We start from the raw sequence: 25,698 nt of genomic DNA on the forward strand, positions 1-25,698 counted from the left end.
TTTTTTTTTTTTGTCTCAATACAGTGGTGTTCATCTGAACACAGTAACTCAGTTACTTGAAAGCATGGAAAGCACACAGCTTCGTGCTCTTCGACAATCTAATATTTCCCCTGTGGTATAAACTTTGATCTATTTTATTAACAATTAGATGTTTCTTCTTCTTTTTTTTTCTGTTACATTTTCCAGCAACTGATTGAGACTATCATAATTTTATTTCTGCGATTTTTCGTTTCTGCGATTTTTCGTTTCTGCGCATTTGAAAATTTCAGACAGATAACAAGTAGTGATCTCCAAGATAGGCACATACGGCGTCTCCTACTTCGTTGTTCATTCATCTTCAAACGATCACACTTCCCTACTTCGTTTCCACAACAGAGATAAATTTTGTGGTGGTGACTTAGTTTTCGATTTTCCTGGCGGTTCTGATTCCATAATAGCTCTGGTTGTTATATAGTATATAATCGGGGTGTGTTAACCCACTTTTAGCTCTGTGTTTTTTTTTTCAGTATTATTATATTAGAAAATCTGTTTTTTTTTTTAAACTCATGAATTAATTAATCAGAAGGAACCGAGAGTAGTACAAACCAAAACAAAATGAAATAAAGCATAACAACAGAAATAAGATTAGAACGACATTCATCCTGCAACCTCAGTTTCTTCTGCACTGTTCCTCCTCAATCCTCTCATGTAGCCACGCCGGTTCGCCTCTAGCCAGATAGGAAGTGAGACGACCATCCTGAGTAACACTAAGAGCAATATCCCTGACCAAAGAGGTGGCTTTCGGTGAACAAAGTTTAAAAGAAATCTCTCCCATTATCTGTACTACTCGTTTCATTTTCAGTAAATGAGACCGATACTTCGGCCAAGCTGACAGAGACTCTAAAACCGTGATGGCTGCACTGCAATCCGACCAAACTTCAACCGATGTGTATTGTAACACTTGAAGACTCGTAAGACACCACCAAATACAGTTAAGTTCCACGGCAATTCTGTTTTGACATTGGTGAAAAAGCATCCCTGGCATGAAGGAGAGCATTCCCTTCATGATTCCTCAACATCTAAGAGCCACCGTAGAAAGAAGACTCATTCACCCATGAACAATGTATATTGCATTACGTGATCCCCGGAAGTGGTTGTGGTTAAGTCCAAACCAAAAAAGGACTAACCCGTCGCCGAGCATCATTGAGAGTTGTTGAGAAAATAAATGTTGGTGATGTATCCATACCTCTGAGTCCTCCAAAGCTGTAGCAAGAACCACATGTGGATCATGTCGCCTATTTGCAAAGATAGAGCCGTTTCTAGTCTTCCAAAATTCCCAAATTAAAGGATCCAAGGTATCGTAGCCCTGCATTAACTGTTTAACTCTACTCTTTGCATGAGCCGTAACACATAACCAATATTCTCCACCACATTCGCAGAAAAACCTTGGCTCGGTAAAGGAAAGGAAGTTGCCGACCATACTTCTCTTGCTAAAGTACAACCAAAGAGGACATGTACCACTGTTTCCTCTTCAACTTTACATTCTTAAAAAAGTGGGTTTACCTGCAAACCATGTCTACGCATGCATTCTACAACTGCAATGGCTCCAGATAAGGTTCTCCACAGAAAAATTTGTATCCTCGGCTCGGTAAGGGTAGACCAAATATCCTATTTAATCTTATTAGCCGTTAAAACATCCTCCGATAAAGGTTCCAAAGCTTCTAACTCCCGTGAGAGGAGCCAATTTCCACTTTTCACTGCATATTTACTATTGTTTGTATATGGCCAAATATAGTTATCCTGCAGGTTCGAATCTGGAGGAAATGATCTAATTCTTGTGACATCTTCCGGGGGAAAAAGCTCTCGTAAACGTTGCACATTCCATTCCCCAGTGAGTGGACATGCAGATTTAAATCAATCAACGGCTCCTCGTTGAAAGGCCGCCTAGGTTGATCATCGAAAACCCATTTATCTACCCAAACGCTTGTACTAGTTCCATCCCCTATCGTTTTCAATACTCCTCTTTCGATCAGCTCTCTCCCAAAAGGTATACTTCTCCAAGCATAAGACAGCCTACACCCCAACTTAGCCTCTAGGAAATGTTTATCTGCAAAATATCTGCCTTTGTAGACGCGAGCAAGCAGAGATGTGGGAGAGTCTAATAACCTCCAAGCTTGTTTGGCTACTAAAGCTTGGTTAAAACGCCCAATGTCCCTAAAACCAACTCCTCCCTGCGCCTTTCATTGACACATCTTCTCCCAAGAGACCCAGTGCATTTTATGTTTAACTTCACTTTTGTTCCACCAGAATTGGGACATAGCACTATTAATCTGCTTACATTGGTGTTTAGTCAATCTGAAACATGACATGGCGTGCACCGGTAATGCCATTGCTACAGATTTCAAGAGCACCTCCTTCCCACCCAAGGAAAGTGTTTTTTCATACCAGCCACTACATCTCGACTTTAATCTATCACTGATGAAATTTAGAAGGTCTCTCTTCGAGCCACTAAAACACTCAAGAAGCCCCAAATCCTTGCCTGTTCCACCTTCTTGTTCGATGCCAGTAAAGAGACCAACCAAATTCCTCATATAAGAATCCAACCTCTTTCCAAAAGTGATAGTAGACTTCTGAAAATTTATCTCCTGACCAGACGCTTTCCCATACAACTGTAAGCATTGTAAAAACTCGGAGCATTCCTTAATCGAATCTTTGCACAAGAATAAGCTATCATCAGCAAAAAGCAAATTCTGAATCGAAAGACATGCTGGTGAGAGTTTCATTCCAGTTAATCTTCCTTTGATCTCGACCTTATTCATGATGTGCACATAAGATGAAAAGGAAAGGGGACAACGGATCACCTTGACGAAGCCCCCTGTATGGCTTGAAAAACCCATAAGAAGAACCGTTCACCAGGAGCGAGAAGGACACCGTTCTGACAAAGCTCATGATCCATTTAATATCAAAACCAAGTCGTATAAGTAACTCCTCTAAGAAACTCCACTCCACTATGTCATAGGCTTTCGACATGTCTGTTTTAATAGCCAAAATATCTTCATCACAACTTGAATTAGTTCTCAAAGCGTGAATCAACTCATGGGCTAATAGGATATTATCTGAGATTAGCCGACCAGAAATAAAAGCTCCCTGTGTATCAGAGACAATGAGGGGAAGGAAATGCTTCAGTCTGTTACACATTACCTTGGACACGATCTTGTATAAAACAGAGCAAAAGCTAATCGGCCTCAAGTCAGACATTTTTTATGGGTTCAACCTCTTGGGGATCAAGCAAATTTGAGTGAAGTTCCATTCAGGAAGAAGAGAGCCAGATTCGAAATTTTTTTGTACCTCTTCAATCACCTGAGGACCTACTACATCCCAATAAGTTTGGTAAAAATGGTCTGACATGCCATCTGCACCAGGAGTGTTATCCCCTCTTATGCTAAAGGTGGCTACTCTAATCTCCTCTCCCGATACAGGTCGCGCAAGAGCGTTATTCATCTGATTTGTAACCCTTGGTAACATGCCAACCAAAGCTTCGGAGATGGCATCTGGATTTGAGCTAGAAAACATGGCCCGGAAATATTCTACAGCAACTTCACCTTTGGACCCTTCATAAAACTGTTCTATTCCATTAGCATCAAAGAGGGACAAGATTTTGTTCTGTACTCTTCTCCTTTGTACACTGCTGTGAAAAAACCGTGTATTACGGTCCCCTCACGACACCACTTATCTTTACTCTGCTGCTTCCAAAAAAGCTCCTCCTCCCGGTAAGCTTCCTCTAACTTCCACAGTAGAGTTTTCATATAATGAAAATCTGGCCAAAGCATAACTCCTTCCTCTTCGAGCCTATGGTTTAACTGGGTAATTCAATCTTTAGAGTTTTGATTGGTAGACCTTTTTCAGGAGGAAATCACCTTCCTGCATTCTGCAATCCTCCGCATTACATATAAATGTTTTGTTTGATTTCCTTTAGTCCACCCCTCTTTAATCACTTCCAAAAAATCTGGTTTGGAGGTTTACCTTTTCTGAAAAATGAAACGTCCTCTCTAAGACATATTCTCACTGACAAAGCGCGTGGAGAGAGGTCGATGATCCGAACCAATGCGATCCAAATATTCAGCTTGTGCTCTTGGAAAAAGCTGGAACCAAGGTGCATTCCCCAAAACTCTATCCAACTTGCACTGTATCCACATCTTGTTTCGTTCTCCAGCCCATGAAAGCTTATTTCCTATACTGGAGACCTCTCGTAGACGACAATCATGTATCATATTCCGAAAAGGAAAAAACGTTGATTCTACCGGTGCTAGTCTGCCAAGCTTTTCTGAATTATCCAAGATCTCATTTAGATCCCCTACTACTAGCCATGGATCATCCCTGAAAACACTTAGACTTATTAACTTATCCCAACCTGCTTGTCGATGATGAGAAACTGGATCCCCATACACACCTGATATGTAAAAGGATAGGGATCCAAGTTTAACCTTGATCATATCAATGATTCAAGAATCTGAGCTTCATATCTCCACCGCATAAGATGCTTTCCAGAACAGAGCTAGACCTCCACTCAAGCCCACTGGATCAACAATACACGAGTGATCATACCCCAAAGATCTCTGCAAACTCAAAACGTGGTGACTAGAGTTTTTAGTCTCCAGGAGAAACATAAAATCCGAAAAATGTTCACGACGCATTTTCCTCAAAGTAGGAATTGTCAAGTTCCCTCCAAGCCTTGACAATTCCAGCTCATAAAACTCATATTTTCAGAGGTGGTTCCCCATTTGGAACCACCTCCGTTTCGCCGTGTTTGGCAAGTTTGGATGATCCTTTGGCTTCATCCACAGCCTTCCGTTTTGATGTTATACCCTCCTCTGCCTCATGATCATAGGCTGGTTGGTGCCAGATCCCTCCTGCACCCTCCTGCATAGCCTGTGCTTTCCTTTTCCACTGATTTGGTCTTCGTCTCTTTTTGCCATGTTTCAAATTAATCCCGGCAAAACCAGTAGAAAAACTAGTTCTGGATACCGTCTTTGTGATGTAGTGCGAATACAAACCTAATTTTTATTTTAAGGGTTACATTACTAATTAAAGCATTTTTCCTATTGCAAGTTTGATATTCGATTTGAAATAAAATGTAATTGATGGACATGTTTTAGAGTAATATGTATGATGCCCCATTCTATTTTTTTTTCTTTTCAGTGTAATTAAGAAAGAATGAAAACGTAGAATTTTTCTCGACTAACATTTTGATAGTTTTTTTTATGTTGGTTCAATCATATTTTATTAATTTATAATGATACTATTCCAAGAGGTATGTTTAAAAAATTAAAACTCTTGAAAATTTTAAAATTGAGATAATTTTACGAAAATATGTTAGCCTTTTGGATGTTATAATTTTATAGTTTTCCAATTGAAATTTTAATATTTACCAAAAATAATTTTTTTTGACAATAAATTATAAATACTTAGATAAATTAAAATGTATAATTGATGACTTCAATTGTCATATTTTAAAAGACTATTAAGATGAAAATGATATATATTTCGAAATTAAAAACTTGAAAATTTTTCTGTCTATTTTTGTGACATGTTATGAAGTATACTATAACATTACAATTTGAAAGTATAACATAGCAACTATTTTAATAGAGATGAAATCTAGGAGAAATTCATTTTTTAAAAAGCGTATGATAATATACCAACTTATACATGTAAGTTTATATGAATATTAGTTTATATCTATATATAATAGCAAACCTACATTTCTGTGTTTTCTTTAATCCAACGGATGAGATTAGTTTCACTTTTCCATCTAATGGTTTAAAATTATTAATGACTCCATCAGTTGCAAGATTTTTTTACTTCAAATAATCGTGTCTCTTCGTTTTGTCGTACCCCCATATATTAAAAATTGCACCTATTAATTTTTGTACCTTTTTGTTTTACACCTCTATATTTTACACCTTTATGTTTTACACCTTTATGTTTTCTACCTTTTTGTTTATTATATATAAACTTTTATGGACAACAAAAACAAGTTTCAAATTTATTGTTTTCAGAGTAATTTTAAAAATAAAAATAAAATCAAAGATTTGTTTTATTAGAGTGTTTTTATATTAACCTGCCTCAATCTCTATATCAAGATATTTTTATAAATTTGTTAGTATCCATTCCAAAAAATTGGTTTTGTTCCCTCCCCCAATTCGTTCTTGTATATAGATTATAGATTAACGAAAAGTTTGGTTTTTCTTAAATGCTCTATTTGTCTTTAAGAGACTGCTGATGTCATCTTTTAATCTAACGGTTAAAGTTAGTTTGTTTATTAATCTAAGGGCTGTGTTTTTTTTGGAAAATACATTAAACCAAAGGATGTGTCTTTTCAATTGCAACCTTTTTATTCACGTTTTTGTGAAGCATTGGTTCTCCCTCTTCTCACAACTTTTCGTTGTGCCTCTTCATCTCATTTATATATTTAATACTAAAGAAACTGTGAAACAAAAATTATTAATAGTGAGCTCTTCCAAATCTCTTTCCCACGGCGACGCCGCATACCCATTTTAATGCTTGTGATCACACTATTATTCACAAAATAATCATAATTCCACTGCCGCCAAAAAAACAGATTCAATGGCAACTATAAATAGCAACTTTAATAAGAGATATACATGATACATGAAGACATGAACCTGGGTTTGCCGAGTTCGTGTGACAGGAAACAAAACCACAAAAACGATGAGAAAGGTAGGCAACCATGTAATATCATGCATAAATTTACATGTTCAACAAAACGATTAAAATATGATAGTAACAATAATTCTCTTCAATAAAGGATCTCAACTTTAAATAATAAAACTTCATTCATCGTTTCTAAATCATTAGATTAAATTATGTATCATTCCCAGAAGAAAAAAATTCAGAATTTATTACTATTCGAACTGCAATTGTATCGCTGTGAAAAGAGGCCAAGACCTTAGAACTTCTCCCAAAGTGGGATTGACTGAAACGTAGGGGTTAGTGAACATTAATTCATTTAGTAATAGAATAGTTTTTTGGTGTAGATATGATGAATAGGCGTTGGTGTTTTGAGAAATGAGTTTAAGAAAATAGCTTGACGATTTTATCAACAAATTGCAGTTTATTATCTTTTCCACCAAACCGATCAGTCGGCAATAATATGTGTCATTGAAAAGCTTTTGTTCCTTAAATTTTTCCTTTTAACTTCTTTGAGAATATTTCGTAGATTATGAAATTATTCTAATTCTTGTATAAAAACATATGAAATTTGAGGAGTTTTGTTGGGATAGAACAATTGGCAATTCCTTCAATACATAGGAAAAAGGATTTGTAGTATTCATCACATTAGTGGCACTCTTATTTTATCCTCATCAACGCCATGTGCCATATTTAAAAGATGACTATGGTCGTAAAGAGATTATAGTGTTGGTTACCACAACAATAGTTTGATTTATTGTTAGCTTGATCTCTCATGGAATAATTTTTATTTTTTGTAGTTTATAAAATAAATTGAAATGGTTACCAAAGGGAAAACAAGAGCTGCCGCAAAACAAGAGTTGTAACCACAAATCCAAAAACGTACACTTTGTCCTGCCGCAACCAAGATGTGTTCCCTGAGTTGGTTAATAATCTTGTCACACCGAGCTTTACATATATCGATTATTAAACTCGGCCGCTGGCTATTCAATTTCCTTGAAATAAAATTAACATTTCTATCTATATATAATAGCAAACTCATTTTTGGAGATCGACTTTAATCTAACGGATAAGATTATTTCTATTATCTCATCTAACGGTTTATTATTAAAGATTCCAATAGTTGTAAGTTTTTTTTCCAATGATCATATTTCTTCGTCGTACCTCCATCTTTCAAAAATCGCACCTATTAATTTTTACAAATCTATGTTTTACACATCTTTATTTATTATTTTTATCGGATTATATATAGATTTTTATGGACTATTAAAACAAATTTCGAAATTATTGTTTACTAAGTATTATTTTGATTTTAAACTACAAGTTAATAAATAAAATAAAAGAATAGATTGATTGGAGTGTTTTTTTTTTAAAATTTTTATATATAATAGCAAATCCATTTTTAAAGGTCAATTTAAATCTAACGGATGAGATTGTTTTTAATCTCTCATCTAACGGTTTAGATTTGTTAATGATCTCAAAAGTTCCGCCTTGTTCCAGTGGTAAAGGGAGAAAAGTTCCGCCACCTGGATTCGAGTAGCATTGGCCACGGGGTTCGAATTTTAACATGGTTTCCTCCGGCCCCAGGAGATTAGTCTTTGGGCCTAGGTAGCCTTTAGGATCACTCCTGAGTTATCAAAAAAAAAAAAAAATGATCTCAAAAGTTGCAATGTTTTGATCCAACAGTTGTGTTTTTTCGTCGTACCCCTAGCTTTCAATGTTTGCACTTGTTAGTTTTTGCACCTTTTTATTTCACACATCTTTATTTTTATATATATATATACATATTTTTATGGACTTTGAAAAGAATTTTTGTTTTGTTTAGTATTGTTTCACACCTTGAAGTTTTAAAAATTCTAAGTATTATTTTCTTTCAATTTATTAATTAACATTGATTCACTCATTTTCGTTAAAATTTGGATTGTTTTATTTATTGGATCCTTCATCTAACTTTTGTTTGGTGTCGTTTTCCATTTATACCCGCAACAATCATCTCTTTCAGTTTCAGGTAATTGATTATGATTTTTAAATTTTCATAGATTTATATGTTTATATATTATAGCAAACCCACTTTTAGGAGTCAATTTAAATCTAACGGATGAGATTGTTTTTATTATCTCATCTAACTGTATAGATTTGTTAATGATCTCAAAAGTTGCAATGTATCGATCCAACAATTGTGTTTCTTCGTCGTACTCCCACCTTTCAATGTTTACATTTGTTTGTTTCGCACATTTTTGTTTAACACCTTTTTATTCTCACACCTCTTTATTTTTATGGACTTTGAAAAAAGTTTTTGTTCCTTCACTATTGTTTAACACCTCCAAACTTAAAAATTCTGAATATTATTTTCTTTTAATTTATTAATCAACATTGATTTACTCATCTTTTTTAAAATTTGGTTTGTTTTATTTATTGATTCATTTATCTAACTTTTGTTTGGTGTCATTTTCCATCTAATACCCACATCGATCATATCTTCCAAGTATTAATTAATTTAGTTAATTGATTGTGATTTCTAATTTTCATAGATTTATTTTTTAGTCAATTTGGTTGGTTGTAGGCTTGCAGCTATGAGCTCTTTCTCCCTGGTCTTTTTTTTTTTTTTTTTTTTTTTGTAAATTTTGATAGAATAATGATTTAAATTTTGATTGATGTGAATATCTTTTAAAATTGATTATCTGAGTATGATTCAACAAACCTAGATTCGTATATCTTTAGCATTATTCTCTTATTATCCCTGAATTGATTTTTATATATACAAAAAAAATTATTGGTTAATTCATCTTAGTCATTATTTCTGACTCTTATATTATACCGTTAAAAAATTACCATTAAATTTCCATTCAAAATGTGAAATTAACAATGTTTGTCATTTCAAGTTTACACTTTCCCGTGCGGCAACGCACGGGGCCGACATCCTAATATATTTAAATAGAGATTTCAAAAAAAATATTAAGCTAGGTTTTACACATGTTCCACTTGAGATTTAATAATCTTATCAAATTTTGTTAACTGGTACGATTTGGGACCAATTTATTTTTTCTCTTATTAGTATATATTAATTTATATAGGTTTTGTTGTATAGAACCATCTAAGAAGTATTAGGATTAATTAGCTTAGTAGCATCATTAGGGAGTAAAAATAAAATTTCCACTAATTCTTTTTTTTGGGAGGGTAAAATTAAAGAAGCGGGAAGGCCTCTTAAGGGTGTAAGAGCAATGGTCACGTTTCAATTAGGGTTTCGATTTTAAGACGAATTCGTGTCAGTAACAAAAAAAGACGTTCATCTTCTCCGGTGATGAGAAATTCCGGTGACGTTTGAGGTATTTCTTTTAATTTTAGTGTGAATTTTTTTTCTGATTCCCTTTTACTTATTTGATTTGGAAGAAGCGATTTCGTTTGCGTCTTCTCTTTCTATTTATGGTTTGTGTACTTCATTAGGGTTTGCTCTGACCTTGCATCGTTGCTTGTGGTTATTTGTATACTTCTTCACTCTTCAGTACAACACAGACGACTTATTGCTGTTGTTTTTCTTGGCTATTGCTTTGGCTTTCCTGTTTTAGTTTTGTGCTCTGTTCTTGACAGCCAAATCTGTAGAAGCTGAAAGTTTGGGAATAGAAAGTGTGAATGGATATGTTAAGTCAGTTGCCTGAAGCGTTACTCTTGAGAATTTTGTCTTTACTGCCTGCGAAAGATGTCGTGGCGACAATGGTTTTGTCGAAACAGTGGGAGTTTCTTTGGATGTTGGTGCCAAAGCTTGTGTATGATGATAGCTATCAAAATATTGAGTATGGAAGATTTTCACGGTTTGTACACAGGTCATTGACTCTTCACGAGGCACCATTTCTAGATACTCTGCATTTAAAACTCGGTAAAACCTCATGTGGTAGTGGAGACATTCGAGTGTGGATTAAAACAGTAGATAAGCGTTGTTTGCGCGAGCTGATCATTAAGATTGATAGTAATAAGTCTTCAGTGGTACTTCCGGTGAGCTTGTATACCTGTTGTAGAATGCTTGTGACTCTGAAGCTAAAGAACGCGGTTCTTGTGGATGTTACATCCTCGTTTTCGTTTCCATCCCTCAAGAAGTTGAGTCTAGTATCCATGAAATATCCAGGTGATGAGCTGATCAAGACGTTTCTATCAAGTTGTCCTGTTCTTGAAGACTTGGTTGTGAAACGATGCCTAGATGACAATTTGTTAATTTTGACTGTTAGAGTGCCGTCTCTAAAGTGTTTAGTCTTGCACAATAAAGAAGATGCCGGTTTAGATGTCGGGTTTATGATAGATACTCCTTCTTTGGAGTGCTTGGAAATTTTTGATAATATGGGTGTGCTTTGTGTCGTTAAGAATAATATGACTAAGATTTCGAAGGCAAATGTTTGCTTTTCTTATGCCCATATTGAGCAGCTCATGGGTTCAATTTCTTCAGTCAAGCGTCTCTCGTTATGTACCTCAAAGGTAATATGTTCTTACACTACTACAAATTGTCATTTCTATATAGTTCTGCTATCTACATATATAAATAAATTACTGGCTTCTGTTAGAACCAATTAATGAACGACATTGAATCAATCATCACTTGTCTGTTCTAAATGGCGGGTACTCTTGTGATCTTACTTATGCAGGATTCATATCCTGTTGGTAGTGTCTTCTACTGTCTTGTACGTTTAACGCTATGCACATGTGAGACAGTGTGGCTAAATCTACTTATGCGTATGCTCAGAGATTCCCCTAAATTACGAGATCTCAAACTTGTTCAGGTCTGCTGATCTGAACATGAATTGTTCAGTTTCTTTGATAAGCTAAGCATATATTATTTCAGTACAATAGCAGTACGATGATACTTTACTTCTATCTCAGGACCATCCCCTTCGTCCTTCTGAACCACGGCCGTGCTGGAATGAACCGAGTGAAGTTCCTAAATGTCTGTTGACAAGTCTTGAAACTCTCGAATGGGTAAAATATGAAGCAACAGAAGAAGAGAAAGAACTAGCGGCATTCATCTTGAAAAATGGGCGCTGTTTAAAGAAGGTAACTATCTCCTCTGAATTCACTGACCGCGACGAATAATTTGAGATGCTCAAGGTGTTGTCATTGTTGTCTAGGCATTCACCTACATGTCAGATTGCATTCAACTGAAGTTTAGTCAAGTCCTGTTCATTAGTCAAGTTGGTTTTGTGTTTGATCTGAATCTTGTAGCTTAGTACTTGTGTTTTTCTCTTCTTAAAGAAACTCATGTTGCTCAAGTTTTGATCTTTTTAGCTCTGGTTCTCTCTGCGTACTTCGTCACTGCCAAGAATGGCGCTTTCATAATTTAATCCTCATTATAATTTTATCCTCTGAACTTGTTCTCAAATTCTTTTTTAAGGGTTCGTATCAGGCAAATAATGATAATCACACTAATTGAGAATTGAGATAGAGAGTTTCCAAACTCGAAATCAATGAGTTGTGTAAGTGCTGAAGACACTATGCGTCTAATGGAGGCATCTCACTATGTGTCTCCCTCTCCCACAATGAAAATACATGGGAGACACTATTAACAAATAAGGACCATTGAATGTGTTAATGATTAGAGACACTTTGGTATTTTCTTTAGTGTAAATCCGTCATGAGCTTGGTTAGGTAGATAAAAAGATGAGTTACATCTTCAGGAGATGCAATGGTTAACTGTATGTCCACAAAACAGAGGAAAAAGAGAAGAAAAGGTCTAGTGGATAAGAGTTTCAAACTGAAAGCAATGAGCTGTAAATGCTAAAGACATTATGCGTCTAGTGGATGTTTTGAGTTAAATGGTCAATGAACACAGCTGGTGAAACGGACTTGTGAAGGACCTTAAGTTTTTGGTAAATAAGGACCGTCAAATTTGCTAATGATGAGAGACATTCTGGTCTTTTCTGTTTAGAGTGATCCACTAATAATATGAGCTTGGTTAGGTGTTAATATCACCTATGATTATAAACTTTACTTTCTTTTCCAAACAAGTGACAAGATCTTATTATAGACTTAATTCATTATTCGGTTTTTTAATGCTTGTATATGTTTTAGACTTAAGAGAAGAGAATTGTTTCACAAAGATGGACATTTTGTATTAATTACCACTATTCCTTATGCAAATTTTTTGTAAAATTTCCTTTATGTTCATTTACATTACATAATACGTGAATTATTTTGTAATTGAATCATTTCTTTTTATTACAAAACTAGAAGTAGACTTGCGCGATGCACGAAATAACTTTATAATAATTTTAATATATCTTAGATTTATTAAAATATTTAAAATTTTATATTTCGATAAATTATCTTATGTTTGTTACTTGTTTTGTTTTTTAAATAAGTATTCTCAGTCACTTAAAATGAATGACTATTGATTAATTAAACATTAAACTGATTTTTTTTGTTAATATGAAAGACTACTTTAAAATATTTAGTTTGTATCCCATAATATATAGAGCTTTTCATGTAATGATGCACAATCAAGACGTACAAACATTTTTTACGTTGGAAAAAGAACATTGACTATATAAAAAATAAAATGCGGCTGAGCATGGACATTATGTGTTAGTTTATCCGCTTTTAACCTAATCTATAAAACATCAATATCTTCTAAAACCAGACACCTCCAATAAGGACTTGACAATAGTTTGAATTTCTCGAATAACCTCTTCTTGAGCCGAAACTCATGTTCTTCCTTCATTTTTTGTGTAATAAATTTCAGTAATTAGATAACTAAATGTAGCATAAATAATTTTGATATTTATATATTACCAGCATGCTTCACACATGCTTAAAATTTTTATTATTATAATTTGAATGTTTTAGCAATAAAATATTATAACCTTAATGAATTATACAAATTACTTCAAACACATTTGTGTTCTAGAAGTAGAATTCTTTCTGTTTCTTGATTAATTGAATTTGGGAAAGAAATTTCTCTGTTAGATATTTTTATATTTTTATCACGTATTTTATATCTATTGAACATACTAAATGCAAACTGAATTTTAGTTTAGAATTGAGTAAAAAAAATTAATATATATCCCCTTTATAATAAAACGGAAGTACACAATATTGTTTTGTAGACTATATAATTTTAATAAGTTGGTTACAAATATGTTATACATTAATGATAGATTAATTAGTTACAAATAGGTTATACCGAAAATCTTAAGGAGAATATTATAAAGAATCATATCATCTAACTTACCATATTAATTTCTTTTATTAAATTATTCATCAAATAAAATCTTTTGATATCTAACTTAACATATTAATTTGTTAACTATCATTATACTTCACCTTTCATTTTTATATATGAGTCTATTATGTGAAACAAATAAATTATCATATTATTTATTATAATTAAAAAATAGTTTTATTTCTGGATATACCATAAGTTGAATTTTTAAAAACAAATATAAAATTTTCAATCTATAAAATATTCAAGCTTTAGTAATATTATTCTTTAAATATAATATCTATTTAATTAAAAAATTTACTGAGTAAGGGGTCAAAATTTGAATATTTAAATTCAAATTTACAAAATTATGTCTTATAATGACATTCAAGTCATGATGTAGAATATACATTGTTGAAATAACTTCACATATATAACCTAATACAACATATTAAAATTTTATTTTAAAATATTAAATATACAAAATTTTGTATAAAATAAAATTTAACTATTGTTATAGCACGGATAATTATCTAGAATCATTAACAATATAAAACTTACAAAATAGATGTTTTTTTTCAAGCCATCATATTTGCATATGATTTTATTGTATAATGTTTTATCCAAAAAAAACTTTTAAAAACAATCACATAAATTATATTTTATGTAAAAATTATAATATAAATAGAATGAATTTCAACCCGTGCTCTAGCACGGGTCTTAATCTAGTTGATATATTATTATATCAAATAAAAATTGCTTTTTGTGTATATTTTTCTCTTTAAATATATATATATATATATGTTGTTTTATACGCAAAATGACCAACAAAAAAGAGTAAAATACCATTATATTATCGAGTTATTTTTTTTAGCGTTAACTGCATAACCTAAGAGAACAATAAAATAATTGTTCACCAGATCTTCTTTTTTTTTCTTCTATGTTTTTATTTTTAAAAATCATGTAATGGATGGAAGAAGAGATAACTCAAATCTTCCTACTTCTCGAAGACATTGTTTTTCTCTCTCGTTCCCTCCGTCTTTCTCTAGAATGCAATTGGGATTAGCTTAATTAGGGTGATCTTTGGATATTTTGACTTGATATAAATGTGGTAGAGGTGAGTCTTGTTAAATTTGTATTGGTGAAACTTGCACACATGGTCAAATCCCATTGCCTTGCTCTGCTTGCGGGTAAGCACTATCATCACATCATCAACAATCGATCATGACTAGGAAATAATGGAACATATGAGAAGAGAAAAAAAAGTGCATACATAGTATAACCCAAACAATAATGTTATGAAAAGAAATTAGATGTTAATTATATTTTAAGAAAATAATTAAGACTAAATTGTGTAAGAAAATAAAAACTGAATTTGGAAGAATCACATGGCTTTGGAAACCCATATCATGAGTTATATATCACCTAGACGTCCAAATTTTTTTTGACCCTAAACCCTAAATCATCGCAAAACCTTTCTCATCAGAAGTCATAATCTATAAATAAAATAAAGGACTATGGAAATGGTTATCGGAAACAAAGTTAATAAATACATAGAAACACAATTGTAATGTTAAGGAACAAATTTAAAGTAATAATATTCGAAACAGTTAATATTTGTTTAAACTCATTTTCATGGATAATACATACAAACACACTTGTATAAAATATAGCATGGGTTATAAGTAGCATAAATATTGTGACTAAGATAGAAAATCTATTAGGGTTTATGAATTATGATCAAAAACTAAAATTTTTATACTAAAAATTTATCAAATGGATCAAAAGAAACACGAATTACAACATTGATATACAAAATAGGCATTCGAAACAACATTTACAAGTGAGAATGTGTTATGTGCATAAGACCTTATTCATCTAACTCTTTCGAAGAAATAACCACATTTCACATATTCACTTCTATATATGCTCCAAAATTTCGCTTCAACTTATTTATTTCAAAACCTATAAATGTCAGATAAAGGAAAAAGTTAAATATTACAAAATTTAGAAAATTATGTGAGAGGTAGAGTATGATGTTTGACGAAGACTTTGTCTAGCTATTTATAGATAAATTTGTAGTATTATGAGAGGTTTTTTCAGTTTTTTTGGGCAAACATCATGGAAGTTATTGTTACATTTCAAAGCATAATTATACCGTAGATTTTGTCTGTATTTTTTTTTTTTGTAAAAATTTAATTGTATTGCAATTAATACATTAAAGTGTATTCATATGATGAAAGATTTGTTTTTATTTTTTTTCAAACATCATGGAGTTACATTTAAAAGAAATAATATGCAATAAATTATGTTAATGATTACTATTAAATAAATATAAATTATCATATTGTTTTATATCTTAAAATTATTTTAGAATAAACTGATTTGATCTTTTGGCACAAAAACTGTGAAAAAAATATTATACTTTTTTGTCAAAATAACCATCACATTATATTTTTCCAAAATTATGATAGTAATATTTAAATATTTAATTATCAGAAATTTAATTATGACATAATATTTAATTCTTTCTTATTTTCAAAATTATAATGTGATGGTAATTATATAAAATATTGATAAATGATACCTATGAAAAATTATAATCTTATGTTAATTATATAAAATATTGAGAAATGATTTCTATATAGAATTACTAAAAGGACATTGCATAAATGTCAATATATTTTTTTAGTATAAAAATATCAAAAAATTTAGTGAATATGAAAAATATTGTATGTACTTTTGAGAAAAATTAATTAAAAGAATTTAATAATTGAGAAGTAAAGACATGTGTCAAAAATATACGCTGCCAAATATTATCGTGTTATGCAAAGTTAGGAGAAAACCTTCTTATTGATAAATGATTTCTATATAGAATTGCTAAAAGGACATTGCATAAATGTCAATATATTTTTTAGTATAAAAATATCAAAAAATTTAGTGAATATGAAAAATATTGTATGTACTTTTGAAAAAAATAAATTAAAAGAATTTAATAATTGAGAAGTAAGGACATATGTCAAAAATATATGCTGCCAAATGTCATCGTGTTATGCAAAGTTAGGAGAAAACCTTCTTATTGATAAATGATTGCTATATAGAATTACTAAAAGAACATTGCATAAATGTCAATATATTTTTTATTATAAAAATATCAAATAATTTAGTGAATATGAAAAATATTGTACGTATTTTTGAGAAAAATAAATTAAAAAATTTTAATAATTGAGAAGTAAGGACAAGTGTCGAAAATATACGCTGCCAAATGTCATCGTGTTATGCAAAGTTAGGAGAAAACCTTCTCATAACATAATAAGATAAGATAATAAGATAATGTTGTGAACAAAAATTAATGTATATGCAAATCATTATGCATTAAATGTTGCATGTGATCCATATCAAATCTGCAGAGCCCATTTGAATATTTCAGACAAACGACGGACAAATAACTAAACTACTTTGAGTTACAGATCCGTCATTCTCTCTGATAAATATTCTCATCTTTCTAGACCCATATTTTACTCGTGTGACTACAAATATGCTCTATGATGGATGTTTTAGTAGTTTTCTCGAAGCAGAAGTCTTTGTAAACTGTGACCCTTTTTTATTGTGGAAATGGAAAACAGAATAATGAGTTGAGACAATAAAATTCAAAATAGACTTACACCATTTTAGAATGGCATAGGGACTTGTGGGTTCTTGATCTTACAAGGAATACAAGATATGGAACAAGCTATTAAATCGGAGTACTTGAAAACTATTTTTTGTGGACAACGCTTCCTACACCTAGAGCAAATAGGTCGAGACATATGATGATTGTTGCTCAAAACGTGTACCTCCTTACAGTCGTAGATCATCGATGAACCAGGCTTAAGGTACAAGTCCTTCCCAAGCATACATGTAATGTGTAGTGTGACACAACAATTCTCATAACACATATAAAACCCTTCTTTCGGATTTATTTTTCCCTCGCAAGCTTCACACCAATACGCCAAGATACTTGTTTCATTTCCATAAGATAGAGTGAGCATATGCTTATCATGCTTATACCTCACGGTTTGAGGTAACGTAGCAGATCCAAAGCACAAAGAAAAGTGGCACTCCTCAATACAATTGAACGTTTCTCTTGTGATCGAATCTTTTGAACCTCTGCAAACGTAACATCCTCGGTCCTCTCCTGGTTTAGATGTTAGGAATAAAGGATGCATATGATTTTCACGGACTAATGGCTCAGTAATTGCGGTACACTGCACATGTAGTTGAAAATAACATCCTTCTTCACTGCACTCATAGACAAAACCAGCTGTGCAAAACCAAGGACAAGCTGAATATGCTCTTTCGGTATCCTTCACAACACCGTCATAGTTCACTAAAGTAAGCAGATGTGGATGTATTGGGTGATGCATTTTGCAAGAAAAATTCGCACACGTTTGGTGGAGAATATAATCACACTGCATACAAGAGTAGAAGTTACCAAAATAGATCGGTGTGATGCATGCTTGACACAACTTATTCTCGTCGTAGTCTCTGTCCGTGTTCTCATCAAGCCTCAAATGATGATGTTCGTGACTGAAATGTTGTATGACCCCATCGCTTATCCTCACAAACGGCTCAACTTCTTCTTCAACCTCTTCTGGTTCTCCCTCAAGTTCTTTACCATCCCACACATTTCTTTGTGTACCGCATTTTGAATGTGTCGCATACAAACAACCATCCTTGATGCAAGAATAGCCCCCATAATCATTGTCGATCCTTCGGCGACAAACACCACAATACCAATCCCCCTGTCCAAAAGAAGTTGTAAAAGAGATACGATGGGGATGACGAGATATCCTTATCACCTGTGGTAAGTTGAAACACTTTTGATGGACCGCAAAGTCACAAGGGGGATATATGTAGAGGGGACCTTTTAAATGTATCAATGCACAGACGCTGCAAGTAAATGGAGTTTGTGTTGGAAACAGAGCAAGAGTATGATTGTATTTGTTCCAAGGGAGACACTCCAGCTTCCCGTCCCGCTTGTATTTCTTCCACACAAATATATGATCGAGAAAAGAGTGATATGAGCTTCTTTAGCGGCTTCGGCTGGGAATCCAAATCCACAAAGTTGACGAGATAGATTATTGCCAAAATGTTTGATACGAGATTTACACTACGGTGCCAGATGAGTGACGTTGGGTTGGTGAGAGATATTACTTCCTTAATGAGTGATACGAGCTGCAACTCCATCGGCTCCGGATATGTAGTCTTGACGAGAGAGATTATTTGAGTAATGAGTGATCTGAGCTCCAAATCGACCGGATTTTCAGAATGTAGAATATTGTAATAAGATAACATGTCATCAATGAGTAACATGAACTCCGTGTAAGAATTACGAAAGAGTAAGAGAAGAACAGAGAATGAGATAGAATGATCAAGAGAGAATGAAAGAGAGCAAGAGAGAGCGGCTAGGTTAGAATAGAGGAGAAGGAGAGATTCTCATTCCTTGAATAATAATGACCTAGTTACAAACTATTTATAGGGATACAAGGGAGTCTATATAAGGAAACTACTAGAATGTACATTTATAATCGTAGGAAGAACGGGTTCTTATATCCTAAGAAGAACACGTTCTTATATCCTAAGAAGAACACGTTCTTATATCATAATGAGAACACGTTCTTCTAACACAAGGAGAACGCGTTCTTAGTGTGTTCATGTTCACACTCCCCCTCAAGCTTAACCATTTTGGAACAGAGGTTAAGCTTGAAACAATGAACACCCACCTCATAAAAAACCTTAGTGTGGAAAACCCATTTGGGACAAAAACATACTAAGGGAAAAAGAGTATAGAGTCAATAGCTTAGGTTCTTCATCGGTGGCCTGGTTAGTTCCATAAGTCCAAGTATGGAGTGTATATACTCGCAAACCTTGGGACTCGCTGCTTTGGTGAAGATGTCTGCCAGTTGTTCAGAACTCTTGGTGTGACATGGCAAGATAACTCCTAACTGAACTTGTTCTCTGACTTTGTGGCAGTCCACTTCTATGTGTTTCGTCCTTTCATGAAATACTGAGTTTGATGCAATGTGAATAGCGGCTTCATTGTCACAATGCATTGTGATCGGCTTTGGAGTCTCGATGCCTAGATCCTTCAAGAGAGCTTTGAGCCATATGAGTTCGGTTGTGAGCTTCCTCATTGCCCTGTATTAAGACTCTGCACTTGAGAGAGATACCACATTTTGTTTCTTACTCTTCCAAGTGACAAGATTTCCTCCAACAAACGTGCAATAACCAGATGTTGAGCGTCTATCTTCATGATCGCCAACATAATCTGCATCACAGTATCCTACCAGCTCTGCATATCCATTACATCCCATCCATATGCCTTGTCCTGGTGATCCTTTGAGATACTTGAGTATTCGGCTCACCATTTTCCAATGATGTAATGTTGGCTTATGCATATGTTGACTCACCTGGTTTACAGCAAAGCATATATCAGGTCGAGTAATGGTGAGATAAATAAGCTTACCTACCAACCGTCGATACTGTTTTACATCTTCGAAAGGAGCATCATTCAGCTCCCCCTTACGACCAGCCTTGTAGTCTTCTTCAAGTGGAGTTTCAACTGGTTTTGATCCAAGTTTACCTGCCTCATTCAAAAGATCAAGTGTGTACTTTCTTTGCGACAAGAAGAGTCCTTTTTCAGAAGGACAAACTTCTATCCCAAGAAAGTACTTTAGTTCTCCAAGATCTTTGATATCAAAAACTGATTTGAGATAGAGTTTGGTATCTTGAATACCTACCTTGTCATTCCCGGAGATGATAATATCATCAACATATATAAGAATGACTATAATACCTCTTTGGCTTGGATAAGTTTAAAGAGAGTGATCAACTTCTGATCTTCTAAATCCTTTTTCCATCAATGTTGAACTGAGTTTATGATACCAAGCTATTGGTGATTGTTTCAGCCCATATATTGCTTTCTTTAATTTAAACACCTTTCCGGGACCAATAGTGTCTTCAAGTCCTGGTGGTGGTCTCATATAGACTTCTTCTTCCAATTCTCCTTGTAAGAACGCGTTCTTCACATCCATCTGCCACAATTCCCAAGATAGATTAGTAGCTAATGAGAGCACTACTCTTACCGTGTGAAGCTTGGCCACTGGAGCGAATGTGTCACAATAGTCTTCTCTATAAGTTTGAGTGAACCCTCTTGCTACAAGTCTGGCTTTATATCGTTCTATCTCCCCATTACTCTTATACTTTATAGTGAATATCCATCGGGATGTCACAGCTTTCTTCCCTTTTGGTACATCAGCTTCGTCGCATGTGTGATTCTTCACCATTGCATTAGTCTCATCTCCGACCGCATCACGCCAAACTTTATGTTCTTTAGCTTCCTCATAACTTTGTGGAATCCAATGCTGATCAATTTGAGTGAGAAACACTTGATGCTCAACAGGAAAATGTGTCAAAGTGCATACAGCTTGTATAGGGTGAGCAACCGTCTGACTATTGTAGAAGATGCGAGGATTTTTCCAGTTCTTATGAGCAGACTTGAGTCGTTCACTTCGTCGGAGGGGAATAACTTCAATGGCCTCATCCTCTGTAGCCTCAACCTCTGCAGCCTCAACCTGAGTCGGATGTTCTTCCACATGATCTTCTTCCTCTAATTTAGGTTCTTCTCCCCCGGAAGCAAGATCATCCTCCTTGGATACACGTTCTTCACCTATATTGTTCAGTTCATCTTCAGCTTTATCATAATCATCTACTTCTTGACTATGAGGACTATCAGTTTCATCCAGAGAAGAACAAGGTTGATGTTGATTATTCGCAACTCCAAGCCTTTCAAGAAGAATGTGGAGATTGTCTGCTCTATCTGATGAAGAGTAGGGAAGATCTTTCAAGTCCTCCCAATTACTTGTATCATAGAATCCCTTAGATTCTAAGTACTTGACATCCCTTGAGACCAGAACCCTCCTAGCTTCAGGTTCATAACACTTGTATCCCTTTTGAGTAGTCGAGTAGCCGNTCTTCCTCTAATTTAGGTTCTTCTCCCCCGGAAGCAAGATCATCCTCCTTGGATACACGTTCTTCACCTATATTGTTCAGTTCATCTTCAGCTTTATCATAATCATCTACTTCTTGACTATGAGGACTATCAGTTTCATCCAGAGAAGAACAAGGTTGATGTTGATTATTCGCAACTCCAAGCCTTTCAAGAAGAATGTGGAGATTGTCTGCTCTATCTGATGAAGAGTAGGGAAGATCTTTCAAGTCCTCCCAATTACTTGTATCATAGAATCCCTTAGATTCTAAGTACTTGACATCCCTTGAGACCAGAACCCTCCTAGCTTCAGGTTCATAACACTTGTATCCCTTTTGAGTAGTCGAGTAGCCGATAAACATGCTCTTGACACTCTTAGCGTCAAGCTTGTCACGCTGCTCACCTGGTTTTAAGACATAACACACACATCCAAATACACATAAGTGATTGATAGATGGTTTAATTTTGTTAAGTACTTCAAATGGAGAGATATCACTCAGTATTTTTGTTGGAGTTCGATTGATCAAGTAGCATGCTGTTACAACAACATCTCCCCAGAACTTCTTTGGTACATTTGTGTGGAACATCATAGATCGAGCAACCTCCATAAAATGTCTATTCTTCCTTTCAGCTACGCCATTTTGTTGGGGTGTATAAGGACAACTTGTTTGGTGAACAATCCCATGTTTGGCCAAATGTTGTTTGAACGCATGACTTGTATACTCCCCACCATTATCTGATCTCAAAATTTTAATCTTGGCATTATAATGGTTAGTCACATAGTTTTGAAAGTTTGTAAAAGCATCAAGAACTCTATCCTTAGAAGGAAGCAAGGTTAGCCAAGTATATTTTGATTTTTCATCAATAAAAGTAACAAAATATTTCTGATTTTCACGAGATAAGCAAGGTGAAGTCCAAACATCAGAATGAATTAAGTCAAAACAATGCTCATATATAGTTGAGGACTTAGGAAAAACAGTTTTTCAATGTTTACCAAGGATGCAAGCTTCACAATAATTATTCTTAAACGAAATACTAGGCAACAAAAGTTCCAAAGCACGAAAATGGGGATGACCAAGTCTAGCATGTCACACTGAACTATTAGCCTTATCAATTATTGATTTAAAACACAACGAAAGGGAAGTAGATAGGTTTGAATCCTCAAGCACATAAAGATCATCTTTAGTGGTTCCTTTGCCAAGCACTCTACTTGTTTTAATATCCTGAAAATAAACATCATTAGGGCCAAATATTGCATAACAATTAAGATCATTAGTCGCCCTTTTAACTGATAACAAATTAGAGGTGAAGCTAGGCATATAAAAAGCTTTAGATATTTTCTCAAACAATTTTAAGTTTCCTATTCCTTCAATAGGTACTTTATCTCCATTGGCTATGATCACATTTCCTAAAGCCGGTTTTATATCTCTACTTAGCTTAGAATCACTAATCATATGGTGAGAGGCTCCAGAATCAACAATAAGAGGTTTCATAGCATTGAGAATAAGATAGGCGTTACCAGAAGACTCTTTTAGAGCCTTGATGAGTGCATCGAGATCAGATTTTCTCACCAACCCTGAGGAGGCTGCTAACGCTGATCCGTTTCCTTCAGTGATTTGAGGAACCATCAGAGCTTGTGTTTCACCATATCCACTCGCTTGATTCGCTCTTGGATTCGTTCCTCTCGGGCGAAGATGTGGATGAAGAGCCCAACATTTCTCCTTAAGATGTCCAGGCTTCTTGCAATGATCACATATGAACCGGTTCTTTCCATCATTTCTATAGTAGCCCTTGTTTGCAATAGCTACCTGATATGATAATGGGAAGCGTCAGGACATGTGCTCATTGTTTGATGCGTATCTGATCAACCACGAGGAATTTGTGCATAAAACCAGTTTGAGAATGTGCTCAGATTGATTACAAAACTCCTCGAAGAATAATCAGATCAAACAGAGTTCAGATGAAGGAGTTACGCAATTTATAAAACAGGTGATCTTCAGCTTACGCGAATTCAGACATACGTCCATTCAAAGGAGGATTCTGACCAGAGCAGATTGAATTAGGCTACAAACCAAATTGTTCTAGAATCTTGATCCATCAGAGAAGCCCAACAAAGTGGGGTCAGCCCATAATCAAGAAGAAAAGAGAGATTTTCGTCCATTCTCAAAACAGCATTTAATTATGTGGTTTTCTCTCTCTTGCACGCACTTTAGAGTTTGTATTTCAATTCCCAAGTTGCTTCATTCCCAAGTTGTTGATTGTTATAGGAAATTATTGTATCTCCTCTATATAATGAGGCTTAATTCATAAATAAAACTAAGTTTTGTTGTTGAGTAAAAATCATAGAGATTTCTCTCTTTCAAGATGTGATATCTTGTAATTTTTGGAACTCCATGTTCATGGTGCGTCATATCTATGTTCATGGTTGGTTCAGACTTATCATAGATCCTTTCACAGATCTTTGTGGCGTCTCTCGATCCATCTCTCTATCCATTCCTTGTTGGTGTGTCATATCCAGCAAGTTGTCTATCTCTTTTTGTGTGTAATATCCAAAGAATCGATCCACCGGTATATCAAGAGTCTTCCGCAGCTCTTGTGCGACCATTCGCTCCACATCCTTTGATCCTTTAGCCTTCACAGACTCTTGGATGAAAGGTTTATCCCTTTCACCACCTTAGAGTGTCGACTCCTTGGGAGAATCATATCAAGTGGTATCAGAGCAACACTCTAAGCTTGGTCTATTATTCTATCATCTTCTCATCTCTCCATATTCTTTTATTCATTTTCTCATCTCTTCATCCTCTATTTCTGTTTTATTTTTATTTCTTTATTTTGTCAAAAAAAAAAAGGAAATGGAACGAAAAAAAAGAATAGTATCCGAATTTGAGGGCAAATCCTTTTTCAAGAGGGAGAGTATGATATGTTAATGGGAAGCGTCAGGACATGTGCTCATTGTTTAATGCTTATCTGATCAAACACGAGGAATTTTTGCATGAAACCAGTTGAAGAATGTGCTCAGCTCAATTACAAAACTCCTCGAAGAATAATCAGATCAAACAGAGTTCAGATGAAGGAGTTACGCAATTTACAAAACTGGTGATCTCCAGCTTACGCGAATTCAGACATACGCCCATTCAAAGGAGGATTCTGACCAGAACATATTGAGTTAAGCTACAAACAAAATTGTTCTAGAATCTTGATCCATCAGAGAAGCCCAACAAAGTGGGGTCAGCCCAAAATCAAGAAGAAAAGAGAGATTTTCGTCCATTCTCAAAACAACATTTAATTATGTGGTTTTCTCTCTCTTGCCTGCACTTTAGAGTTTGAATTTCAATTCCCAAGTTGCTGACTGTTATAGGAAATTGTTGTATCTCCTCTATATAATGAAGCTTAATTCATGAATAAAAACTAAGTTTTGTTGTTGAGTAAAAATCAGAGAGATTTCTCTATTTCAAGATGTGATATCTTGTAATTTTTGGAACTCCATGTTCATGGTGCGTCATATCTATGTTCATGGTTGGTTCAGACTTATCATAGATCCTTTCACAGATCTTTGTGGCGTCTCTCGATCCATCTCTCTATCCATTCCTTGTTGGTGTGTCATATCCAGCAAGTTGTCGATCTCTTTTTGTGTGTAATATCCAAAGAATCGATCCACCGGTATATCAAAAGTCTTTCGTAGCTCTTGTGCGACCATTCGCTCCACATCCTTTGATCCTTTAGACTTCACAGTCTCTTGGATGCAAGGTTTATCCCTTTCACCACCTTAGAGTGTCGACTCCTTGGGAGAATCATATAA

At 34.4% G+C, this 25,698-nt stretch overlaps 3 protein-coding genes across 5 annotated transcripts in view; 2 read left to right on the plus strand and 1 right to left on the minus strand.

Moving 5' to 3' along the window:
- The window catches only part of LOC104741836 (tobamovirus multiplication protein 2B-like), a 1,625-nt gene extending 1,144 nt beyond the window's left edge, over window positions 1-481 (plus strand). The window contains exons 4-5 of one of the 2 annotated variants that reach the window (XM_010462755.2): window positions 25-115; window positions 270-481. In XM_010462755.2, coding sequence (XP_010461057.1) covers window positions 25-115; window positions 270-284 — 106 coding nt within the window. In that variant the 3' untranslated portion in view covers window positions 285-481. Of the gene's footprint in view, window positions 1-24; window positions 232-269 lie in introns of those variants that run through there. The other variant, XM_010462757.2, reaches the window with a different exon arrangement.
- Window positions 10,286-11,766, plus strand: LOC104743724 (probable FBD-associated F-box protein At1g32375). 2 transcript variants are annotated; one of them, XM_019235948.1, is made up of 3 exons: window positions 10,286-11,154; window positions 11,322-11,456; window positions 11,557-11,766. In XM_019235948.1, the coding sequence occupies exons 1-3, from the start codon at window positions 10,321-10,323 to the stop codon at window positions 11,764-11,766; spliced, it is 1,179 nt and encodes a 392-aa protein (XP_019091493.1). In that variant the 5' UTR covers window positions 10,286-10,320. The 2 variants fall into 2 exon arrangements, with proteins under 2 accessions (XP_019091493.1, XP_019091494.1); XM_019235949.1 differs by lacking the exon at window positions 11,557-11,766 and having other exon boundaries at window positions 10,286-11,135; window positions 11,310-11,367.
- On the minus strand, window positions 17,542-20,046 carry LOC109128693. The gene is made up of 2 exons (XM_019235533.1): window positions 19,780-20,046; window positions 17,542-18,897 (listed from the first exon to the last, which is right to left on the minus strand). Exons 1-2 carry the CDS (start codon window positions 20,044-20,046, stop codon window positions 17,542-17,544), a joined length of 1,623 nt encoding a protein of 540 aa, XP_019091078.1.

Source organism: Camelina sativa, chromosome 14 (genome assembly GCF_000633955.1).
Source record: "Camelina sativa cultivar DH55 chromosome 14, Cs, whole genome shotgun sequence".
Taxonomy (NCBI): Eukaryota; Viridiplantae; Streptophyta; class Magnoliopsida; order Brassicales; family Brassicaceae; genus Camelina; species Camelina sativa.